The following is a 12,017-nucleotide window of genomic DNA, read 5'->3' on the forward strand; positions in this document are numbered from 1 at the left end:
GTTTGATGTTTGATTAATCTAAACACCCATATAAACCAAGAATGATTACCATCTATATTATACCCAAAAGACAAAAATGATTACCGTCTATTACGCGATGATCACAGCTAAGAGTCACAGCCATGAAGGAAGCAAACTTGAACTCTTCAGGACCTGAACCCGGTACAACTCTCTTCTCAGCTGTTCATGTAGAAGGAAACAAATGAAGATGATCATTAAGTGAACAAAAAAAATAGCTACAGTACTAAAAGTAACAAATGGGGGAAAAAGATGTTCTCACCAGATCCAACTGCAAGAATGCCTGCTTGAGGAGGATTGATGATTGCACAGAACTGCTTGACACCAAATGGCCCTCCCAGGTTAGACACTGTAAATGTTCCTCCCTGAAAAGTGTATCAACCAAAATACTCATAATCCAGCACAAGGGTAAATCATTTACAAAACAGATATGAACTAATGTGAACATTCAATAAACCTCATAATCTTGGGGTTTCAAGCTGTTTTCTTTGGCTTTCTTTGCCAATTGTTTGACCTCTTCACCAATTGCAGAGAGGCCTTTCTTGTCTGCATCCTGAAAATGACAAATAAAAGGTCAAGCTAGAACCTGCAATTGGAAATGGGTTGTAAATGTCTGTGATATTAGGAAGAGGTCATCACTTACCCTGATGACTGGAACAAATAATCCATGATCAGTCTGCACTGCAACATTAATGTTCACATTATGATACCTGCACAAAGACAACAAAAAAATGTGTTACAAAGAAGGCAGTACACAAACTTCATGGAAAATGAAAGTTTGACTTACTGGCGAATATAATCATCTGTCCATGAACTGTTACATTGAGGAACTTTACGTAGAGCCAAAGCAGCAGCCTGAAATGAAAGAAAAAAGCAAAATGCACACTGAGATCTCCACACAGAACTGACTGCTTAAGCTTTGACGAAATAAATATTTTCTTTTCTAAAGAAAATGGGCAGAGACAGACCCAAAAAACCCGTAAATAAAGCTTATCAGAAGAGATTTGAGGATAAATGGGCTGAGTTCATACATGATTTATGACAAGGGGCTATGGTGTCATTTGATCCATATATTCAACCCTACCTACTGTAGCAGGGAGTGGTGTTGCGAGAAATGAAATTTGAGACAGTTGCAACTTGGACAACCACAAAGGCCCAATGAAAAGATCCTGTTAGAAGCCTCCTGTATGAGGTAAAGGAAGAGAAGGGAACTGGGGGCATAATTGCAACTAATTTTAAAGGACTTTTTAAGTGTGAAACGTAGTTAGGATGGGTATAGGAGAATAAAATAGTCTCTAAGTAGATTCTCAGATTAGTCATTTGGTGTCTTACTGCAAAACTCCAACTCTTCTTCCACAGAATTGCGTGCACATACTTATATCATTATTCCCCACTTTCTAGGGTTCATGAGCGTCTTAGAAACTGATGCTTCCAATAAAGGTCTAGGGGCTTTACTATCTCAAGAAGGCACGCCAATTGTTTTTCTTAGCCAAGCTTTTATTAGTGTTCTCAGTTGAAATCAATGCATGAGTGGAAACTTCTGGCTAGTCATGCAGTGCAGAAATGGAAGCATTATCTGTTAGGCTGACATTTTGTAATACAGATAAACATTTAGGAGGTGGGAGATAAGTTGAATGGACGGGCAAGCCCATGCAGTTAGACTTTGAATTTTGTTTTTTACCTGGTTTGGAAAATAAGGTTGCAGATGCTTTAACCATTGATCAAGAGGTGCAATTGGATAAAGAATTACATCCCATTGTGTAGTGCCTAGCCCTTGATCACCAGGCATAGCTGTTCTCTCAAAGGCCGGGTGGTCCTCTCAGACTCCTTCCCTTTTGGCTGAATTCCATGACTAACTAATCACCGGGGATCATTCTTCCTAGGACTTTATTTTGGATGGGTATGAGTATGTGAGAATATGTAAAGGATTCTGTTCCTCCCTGACAGGACTTCTAACAGAAGTATGATGTATTATCCCCAGCCGGGTTAATTCAGCTAAGGGTAGAAGTTTCTTGGATTTTGTTTTGCTTTACCCTGAGCTAACGTCAAAAGTTTTGTGCTGGTAGTCATTGACAAACTTACTAAGTATGCTCTTGGCTAAAATATAACACTTCCTATCACCCACAAATGGATGGTCAAACCCAAGGGGTTAACCATTGTCTTGAGACTCATTTGCAGTGTTTGAGTGCCAAACGGTTATTGCCTGATTGATTGGGTGGGATGGACTGAATACTGGTCCAATTAATCCTCAATGCTTCCACTTAAGTGACACTAAAGAGACTGAAGTGCAGCCATTGATCAAAAGATTGTGAGCATGTACTGGCTGAGCTAGATAATTTAAAGTTTAGCCCAGCTCCAACGGAAGCTTCTTGCTGAAGGCATTCTCAAAAGGTAGAATATGCACTGTGGAATCAAATCTTTAGTAACCTAATAGGCAGCACACTTTGGCTCAGTGACACAGCTAATTTTAGAAATTCCGTAGGAAAAGTCTCTTTCCAGGGAGGGGGCATAAAAGGGAAGTCAAGATAGGAAACTTTGGGTTTGGATGATTTACGGGGTCCACAGACCTTGACTAACTTGGCTGAGTGTATCAGTGTGATCTGCTGTGTGCGTGTATGTGCTGGCAGAGTAGTAATATTCACAATTTTGTTAAGGAAAGGATATAACTTAAGGTAGTTTGGTAAGGAAAGGATAAGCAGAAATATGACAAGGTCTTAGGAGACTGAGAGCCGTGATTTTTTTGCGCTCAGTTATTCTGAAATTTCATCACTATACTACAGTCCTCCAGTTTTACCTTCTGTTGCTATTTATTTGTTGTGGGTTCTATCAGCTAAGCTCAGTCCTTATTACTTTGGCTAAGTGCTAGACTGGACCAGTGGCTTATTGCCTTGCACTTCCTTTAGGGTGCGGGTGCAGATAACAATCTGTGTTGCATGTGACGGCTGGAAGATCAAGAAGGTGGCAGCTCCTTTGTCACACACACAATCGTTATCATGGCAGAAATTTTAGCATCAAAGATCCTACACGATCATACAGTATCTGACAAACGATACAAAAAGCCCACAACCAAGCAACATTTTGACATTGCATTTTAAGCTAACAAACTGAAACCAAATGTCATCTAAGCAGAAATATTTTTGGTTGGACCAAATTGACACATTTTGAGTAGAACATGAAAGGTAATTCAACATGATCGATCACCTGAGACACAATTTGATAGCGTTCCCCTTGTGCTAAAGCACAAAATTGACAACTCACATCAAGGGCCAAGGAAGGTAATATGCATATTGAAAGCACAAATATTTTTGTTGGAGGAAAATCTAATACCTTGATGACAAGGTCATTAACTGATATCCGGGCTCCACCGGAGGCTTCTTGCAATGAATTGAGTTTGGTCCTCAAACTGGAGAAAGCAAGTTACAATCATCACAAATATATGTATCACAGGTATATATATATATATATATTTGAAAAAAAACTCACCTCATGAGTTTGTCAACACATGTATCTACTGTCAGATAGTAATGAGGAATAGTTTGTTTTGACAATAATAGACGGGAAGCTGTGATCTGTCAAAATATGTGGAGTTAGTTACATGTCAAGTGAACCACTTATGCTTGCAAAAGGCATAGTAAGATCAGAATATTACATAAAAGTGAAAATAACAAATGAAGATAGGAGGCAACAGTACTAAAGATCAAAAGAACCAAAAAACAACAGAACTGTATCAACAAATAATGGAGAAAAATAGATGCAATATCAATGATCTTGACTGAAGATTGCAAAACATATATCCTCTATTAAAACCTCAGAACACAAAATTCAAAGATTAGTTGACAATCTACCTTCCTTATCTGAGAGATAGGAACATCGGTATAATCCAATGCTGCATCTGTTGCAACCTTTGCCCTTGATGGTGCTGAAACTTCTTTAGCCCCAGAAGCTGCATGAGGTAATTTTGAAAATTACAACCAAATCATTTCAATCAGCCATAGCAAGGTATGACTCAGCTAGAATGAGAGATGAAAAGACAAAAGACTTCTCTCCTATAACAAAGTGCCATTGTTTACCCCATATGTATAAATTAAAGAAAGAAAGATAGAATGGTACCCAAGTAATCATCAATGTCACCCTTGACAATGAGCCCTTCTGGTCCTGTTCCTTTAATGCTTGAGAGTGGTACCTATGTTGGAAGGAGCAATGGCTTAATTAACGCATTGAAAATGGATTAAAGAGTTCTCTAATGGAAAGCTGTCAACCATGGTATTTTGCTCACATTTTTCTCTTCAGCCAACTTTCTAGCCAGAGGACTAGCAAAAATGCGATCTCCTGAAGGTGGTGGTGCAGTAGGTTTGGAAACCTTTGGCTCAGGTTCTCGGGTAGGTTCCTCAACCGCCTGTTTCTTTGGTGGAGGAGCAGCAGATTTTTCTTTAGGGGCAGCAGTAGCAGGCTCTGATGCTGAAGGTTGGTAATCTTTAAACTTCGCAATATCCCCCTCTTCTTCAACAGTTATAGCGATTACCTAGGAGAAACTTTCATGTTACCATTGCTATGCCTTTCTAAACGAAATAGCTTGAAGTGAAACCAAAATTTGTGAAAACTAAACTATTGAACACCATATGAAAATCCATATACATTGCTATTTTCTTAGAATTTTTTTATTAGAAAGGTTGGTAGAGCATCCGGCTAGGAAGATAGATAAGTGACAAAAGGTAGAAGAAGAGTTAAGACCATACACGGGGTGATCAAAACTCGAGAGATCTAAGTGTAAGCGGTCTCACTATAAATATGATATATGATATGGCACAATAACGTCATTTGGTCCATGTAGTTGTTGTTGTTGTTGTTGTTGTTGTTTTATTATCAAGGACAGCTAGAAGATATCAATACCTCACCAACTTTAATTTCTTTTGCCCCATCCCCACGTATTATTTTTGCAAGATAACCTTCCTCCATGCATTCCATTTCAACAGTAGCTTTATCCTTCAGAATAGAAACAAGTCAGATGCCAACATTTACATATGATTATAAAAACTAAATAAAAATCGTTCATTACAAGGTCTATTTTCAATGGTTCAGGAAACGTACAGTTTCAACTTCACAGAGCACTTCACCTGGTGAGACTTTATCACCTTCTTTCTTCAACCATCTAGCAATGTTACCCTACGTATAATTGGGAAATAAGTTGGTACAAACATTTACCCCCACTATGATCTTGAAATCTTCAATTAAGTACATACCTCTGTCATTGTTGGTGAGAGAGAAGGCATTCCAATTTCCTGGTGTGGAGGGAGATCTGAAAGGCATTCAAACATGTTTGTGATTAGATCTACTGATATTAACATATATATATTTTCTTTTTTAAATAAATTGAAAAAAGGTGGCTATGTAAACGGTGAGATCCTAATAACTTCTTGAAAATATTTCTTTATCCAAACAACTATGCTTTCAGAAAACAAGGAATTCAATACATAAGATCTTGCTAAGGGGCAGATAAATGGTGAGTGGTATGAGGTGTATTAGATCAACAAGAACGTCAGCTGTATCATGGAACAAAGGAGTTCCCATAACTGTTCACAACTTGAAAGAAAGCTTTACATTTAATGGACCAATTCCCAAGTGGTAAGGAATTTGAATGAATACGTTAAACTTAGAAGTAGACAAAGTGGGATGCATTGCCAACTCATCAAGTTGAAAAGATCTTGGGAAAGGAGGTATGCTAGAGATGTAATAACATTCTTTTACCTCCATTTACAAACAGTTAGGCTTTCAGGATTACATCCACCATAAAGCCACATCACAGATTAAGGGAGTTTTAATATATGTGAAACAGTAACTGGGCAAAGATAACTTATAAAAAGATTGCAAGTGTTTCACAAAATACATTTAGGTGTTTAAGACTAGAAATATACTAATAAAGTTCAAAACAAAGTTGATTAACATAATAAGGCACCCAAAACTAGAAGCATATTAATCATATTTTTAAAACTATTAAGCATTTTACTGATTCTGCTTTCTTCATTTTGGTTTATCAATAACACTATAACAGGTAGTGTGTAGTTGGCCTTGGTAGTGTTAGAACTCACCAATTTTATCATTACAGTACTATTGGTCTATCTCAACAATTGCACTGAGCAGATTCTTGACCATAGTCATAAAGTTTAACTAGCAACAAATGTGAATGATAGGTCATTGATGCATTGGGTTGTTTACAACCTAATAGTATTTGAATGCTCATCTTCCATTTTTTCTATGTTTCCTGTCGAATTTGCCAAACTGAAGAAGACTTGGAGCTGCTGTGATGTTAAGACATAAATGTGCATGCAAAGCACCATATTGGATCAGAAGCATCACCACCATTTCAGATCCATGATTTATAAATGGTTCAGCCAAATGCAAAGCACTTAATGAAACACAAAACCTAGGAGTAAAAACTCGGTGAATATGTCAACTAGGCTGGTCAAAACTCCATATTCTATGATCATGAAATGTTAAATGATAAAGAGCTTATTATATAATATCAGCACTAGTGCAACTCTTCAGACATCAGTTTTGCAGGACAGAGATCATGTGGTTTGCCACTATATGGGGTAAAGCACATTGTTTTCTTGAAAGGTTTCCCAATGATGATGGAGAGAGATATTTTTTATAGCTTTTTATATAGTTAGTATTTGCTTTATCCTCCTATCCTGCAGCTTTCTATTCATCTAGATAATATTCTTATTTCACCACTCAAAAAGACAGGATCATGACATATTACATTACAAAATATTGTTAAATGCTTCATAAAACTCCCAACACAAAACGAGGAAAGAAAATCAACAGAACCAACAAGTCATAAACTGTACCTGCTGCTGATGCATAACCTCTCCTTGTCTGGACGTGTGAACCTCTTTTGGAAGGCATGATGGAATGAAAACACAAGTTACAGATGCACGCATATTGAAGGAATACAAACACATAGGGTTAAAAAAATAAAAAAATGAAAATGACATACCGTGAAATCCCTCCATTAAACAAGGATCCACCAATGGAATCCATTTTCATGGTAGCCACAGAGAGGTTTCTCTTCTATGAACCAAATGGACAGAACGAAAGAATTTAGGCGAGAAGAAAAAATTAGCTAACACAGGTAGTAAAAAAGCCAGTGTAGAGGGAGGGAATGAATGAGGGGATAGCATAAGCATAAAACATCTTATGATATATATCTTAATTATCATTTAAACTTACAGTGAAATTCGGGACTGTTCCAGAGACAGTGTTTCTTGTTGAAGTTATATAACCCTGGGACCGCATTTTCCACAAATCTAAACAATAACCAAACAATTATAAATATAGAAAAATAAAATTTAAGCAACATCAAGCAATTCAAATCATGTTGTTCCTATAAAATATGCCAACAGAACGGAAATTTGTCTAAAGGTGATTTTCCTACTTCTATTATCATACTTCCTTCAAACACACGGTTGGCTTACTTAAAAGTTAAAACAACACATGGCCAACTGATTTTATTCCTTTTGTTGGTAGGTTTGCCACTGATCAACTCACCAAGGTCAAAGCATGCCCCTAGGCTCAACGAGGGCTTACGACAAGTACTTACAAATCCCCTATCAAAGGAGCCTCACAGCGGCAGTGAGGAGTTGAACCCGAATACATCCAGAGACCTTGCCACATGTGTCAAACCTCTTTGGCCATGGCAAACTGATATGACTATTATTAGTTTATTACCTATGAAGGCATTACCAAATTAAGTATAGGGTGTTGTGCCCCTTCACTAGTTGCTCCAAGAGGACACGGTTTAAGACACACACAAAAAATTTTCACGTGAATTCATAGCCTAATTAATCCAACATTGGACTCCCCTAATTTCTTATTGTACTATTCAAAACACGAATGATAATGCCGTAGCAGTACATTAAATCATTCATGCAACTCTACATAGGAAAAGTCAGAAAATGAAATAAAATAAAATAAACTCTCCGGTGACAACACAATATCATCGATACCAGAAATTAATACAAAGAATGAATTTAATTTTTTCTTTTGCTTTGAATTTAGTTGCAGTTCATTTTATAAGAGGCAGAGAAAACATCACAAGAAACAAAACAAGTACCGCTTTTTCTGCTGATAGAGGTTTGAGCATCGCTGGAAAACCAACGAACCAAAAGGGCAGGGTCATGGTGTACCAAGTTCGAAGCATTTCTCAACTGAAACCAACAAATATCGATTATTACTATTATAAAATAATAATGAAAATAGATTTATTAAAAATGAAATAGGAAATTACGAAGAATAAAAAGAAGAAAAGAAAGAGCTGGTTGAATAAAAGTTATACCTTTCGAGAATGATTGAGAAGACGAGATGCGTAAGCCATTGTTGCAATCACAGATCGAATCACACTTTATCGATGAATAAAACGAAAGGAATGAATCGAAGGAAAGAGAGGAAAGGAAAGAAAGGTAGGGTTTTGGTTGCAGATCCGATCAGGTAGATGGGAGTGGCAAAAGCATGGAAGAAGCTGCCACAGTAAACCAACCCAGAATTTTATTACTTTTTCGTTTCTGTTTTATTTTGTTTTGCCAACCTTTTAATTATTTTTATAGTTTCATTCTTCTGAACATTTTAAAACAATTGTTATCAATTCGGAATCCCGGCATTGAAATTAGAAAATAGGTTCGGCATTTTAAAAAACAATATCAGTTTACAAGTATCCAATAAATTAGTTTTCCAAAAAAAAATAGTTTCTAAAATAAAGGATAAATTATTAAAATTATTTTAAAGTATTTTAGCATAAATTAAACTATCGTAAAAACAAAACAATAAAAATATTTCTAAGAAAAGTTTAAAACATGACAAAACTGATAAAGAAATATATTTTTTTTCACTAAAGACAATATCTAATAAACGATTGATGTATTTTATTCAAATTTTACATTTTATTCAAATTTCTTTAAAATATTTGCATAACTTTTAGAAAGTGAATAAAAAGTTTAGGGTAAAAAACACATATATTCTAATGGAAGACTAAAATTACACAAATCAGCCAAAATGAAAACTGCTTCATAAATTCACTAATGCACGTTTATATGTAGTTCGAATAAGCTAAATTCGGACTCCATTTCTACATAATTCGAACCAACAAACACACGTACACACTAATTCGAACCAGGTGGATTCGAATTATACACAAACACACGCACACACTAATTCGAACCAATTGGGTTCGAATTACACACAGTAATTCCTACACCTACGCACGCGTTTTTCGAATTGATAGCTCATTAATATTTTAAAGAAGTCTCGTAATTAAATATTTTGTTAGCTTTTTTTTAACGTATAAAATAAAATATATATTTTTTAATTTTTAAATTATTAATTTTTAATAAATTTTTTTTAATAAATTATTAATTTTTTAACAGCATAATTCGAATTATACCATGAATTACTGTGTCTAGGGGTGTGCATGGGCCGGTTGAAACCGGGTTTGATGTGACCCAGACCCGGCCCGAAATATATACCAAGCCTATTTGTTAGACCCAAACCTGACCCTAGACCCGATGAAACCTATACACTTTCGGGCCACGATTATACCGGGTAAAAACCGGGTGAAAACCAGGCCGTTAACATTATATTACCTTGATACCTTCTTGTAAGTTAGCATGTAAAAATATCCAAATTTCCAAGACTCCAACCATTATTTGACATGGTAAAATTCACTTAGAAAAATATAATAAGTACTAACTCTTCTCTAAAATTAAAGTATAACTATAATCAATACTAATATTGCCTAATAACACCAAATATTTAAATCAATACAAATAACACAAGATTATGCATTAGTCTAAAGTCTTATGCATTTTAAACATAAAACATTAACTTATAGTCTTATATATAATGACTAATAACACAAAATATTAAGGTTTACTAGGGGTGCACATGGGCCGGGTGAAGCCGGGTTTGATGTGACCCAGGCCCGGCCCGAAATATACACCGGGTCTATTTATTAGACCCGAACCCGGCCCTAGACCCGATGAAACCAATACACTTTCGGGCCACAATTATACCGGGTGAAAACCGGGCCGTTAACATTACATTACGTTGATACCTTCTTGTAAGTTAGCATGTAAAAATATCCAAATTTCCAAGACTCCAACCATTATTTGACATGGTAAAATTCACTTAGAAAAATATAACAAGAACCAACCCTTCTTCAAAATTAAAGCATAACCACAATCAATACTAATATTGTCTAATAATACCAAATATTTAAATCAATACAAATAACACAATCTTATGTATTAGTCTAAAGTCTTATGCATTTTAAACATAAAACATTAATTTATAGTCTTATAATGACTAATAACACAAAATATTAATTGGGTATGATGACCGGGCCACCGGGCCGACTTCGGGTGACCCGAGCTATGGCCCGGACCCGACCCGAAATAATGACCGGGTCTATTTTTGAGACCCGTATCCGACCCTAGACCCGATGAAATCACACCAAATTAGTCCCTAAAGTATTCGGGACCGGGCCGGGCCTTCGGGCCGGGGCGGGTCTGTGCACCCCTAAGGTTTACAATAGTTAAATTTCACATAATAATAGCCATCACCATCACTAATAACACAAAATATTAATTGTGTATGATAACCGGGCTACCGGGCCGATTTCGGGTGACCCGAACTATGGCCCGGACCCGACCCGAAATAATGACCGGGTCTACTTTTGAGACCCATACCCGACCCTAGACCCGATGAAATCACATCAAATTAGCCCCTAAAGTGTTCGGGACCGGGCGGGGTCTTCGGGCCGGACCGGGCCATGCACACCCCTAACTGTGTCTGTAATTTGAACCCAGCTGGTTCGAATTAGTGTGTGCGTGTGTTTGTGTATAATTCGAACCCAGCTAGTTCGAATTATGTAGAAATGGAGTTCGAATTTAAATGGTTCGAACTACATATAAACGTACATTGGTGGATTCAGTTTTCGTTTTGGCGGATTCCTGTAAAATTTTGCTCCTCTTAGATTTAATAATTAATTTTTTTTGTACATAGATTTTATATGAAAAAATGTAAGCAAAATTTGATTTCAAGCTTTATTATTATTTTTTTTTTAAAATAGTCACTTGCAAAATACAAAACCACAAAGGAATTCATTTGGCCAAAGTTATTAAATTTTAAGATGAAATTTTGATTTTTAAAACTTTTTAAGAATATACATTTCTATTTTGTCTGCATTTAATTTAATTTTTGGTTTAATTATTCTATTAATTTTAGGGTTGCACATGGATTGGATAATATCCGCATATCCGCGATAATTATCCGCATCCGATCCAAATTTTGAGGATATTATCCGATCCGCACTATGGTAGGATCAGATTGCGGATTTGGCAGTGATATCCGCGGATCCGATCCGCAAATCCGCATATCCGCACATCACATATAAATATCATAGTTTAAGAAAATAAACCCTAATGTGATATGAATTTTAGTGTGTTGTTTTATAAATTTTATGATATCTTGTTTTTTATTTTTTATGTTGTACTCCGACTTAGAATAATTAAACTTAAATCTTGTGTTATTATTTTTTTTATTATTCAAAAGAACTTTTATTGATAATATTTTAGAATTAAATATGCTTAAACAGGTGAAAAATAAATTTTTTTTTTTGTAAAAACAGCCCAATGAAATTTGAAAACATTTTTTTTAATTATCCAGATATACCGAATATCCGATCTGCATACTTGCGGATCGAATCGGATCGGATCCGGCCTGAAAAATTGCAGATATCGCATCCAATCCGATCCAATAAGTGCAATGCGGATCGGATAGAATTTTAGGCTATATCCGATCCGATCCGTGTGCAGCCCTAATTAATTTTTATACTTTTATCAAATGTGTAATTAAGTTTCTATAACTTATTTTTTCATTTTAATTAGATCTTTAGTTCTTTATAATTTTATCAAATGTGTAATTATGTGGTCAAAAATTTAATTAGA

General features: G+C 35.8%; 1 protein-coding gene across 2 annotated transcripts in view; it reads right to left on the reverse strand.

Moving 5' to 3' along the window:
• Positions 1-8,609, reverse strand: part of LOC107618076 (dihydrolipoyllysine-residue acetyltransferase component 2 of pyruvate dehydrogenase complex, mitochondrial) — a 9,170-nt gene extending 561 nt beyond the window's left edge. The window contains exons 1-18 of one of the 2 annotated variants that reach the window (XM_021112675.1): positions 8,354-8,609; positions 8,132-8,225; positions 7,249-7,325; positions 7,016-7,086; positions 6,867-6,910; positions 5,259-5,314; positions 5,107-5,181; positions 4,909-5,001; positions 4,295-4,540; positions 4,129-4,201; positions 3,864-3,961; positions 3,502-3,587; positions 3,346-3,421; positions 806-873; positions 662-728; positions 476-571; positions 281-383; positions 85-180 (exon numbers count right to left, since the gene is read on the reverse strand). In XM_021112675.1, coding sequence (XP_020968334.1) covers positions 85-180; positions 281-383; positions 476-571; positions 662-728; positions 806-873; positions 3,346-3,421; positions 3,502-3,587; positions 3,864-3,961; positions 4,129-4,201; positions 4,295-4,540; positions 4,909-5,001; positions 5,107-5,181; positions 5,259-5,314; positions 6,867-6,910; positions 7,016-7,086; positions 7,249-7,325; positions 8,132-8,225; positions 8,354-8,392 — 1,558 coding nt within the window. In that variant the 5' untranslated portion in view covers positions 8,393-8,609. Of the gene's footprint in view, positions 1-84; positions 181-280; positions 384-475; positions 572-661; positions 729-805; positions 874-3,345; positions 3,422-3,501; positions 3,588-3,863; positions 3,962-4,128; positions 4,202-4,294; positions 4,541-4,908; positions 5,002-5,106; positions 5,182-5,258; positions 5,315-6,866; positions 6,911-7,015; positions 7,090-7,248; positions 7,326-8,131; positions 8,226-8,353 lie in introns of both variants that reach the window. The other variant, XM_016320005.2, reaches the window with a different exon arrangement.

Source organism: Arachis ipaensis, chromosome B09, assembly GCF_000816755.2.
Source record: "Arachis ipaensis cultivar K30076 chromosome B09, Araip1.1, whole genome shotgun sequence".
NCBI classification, from domain to species: domain Eukaryota; kingdom Viridiplantae; phylum Streptophyta; class Magnoliopsida; order Fabales; family Fabaceae; genus Arachis; species Arachis ipaensis.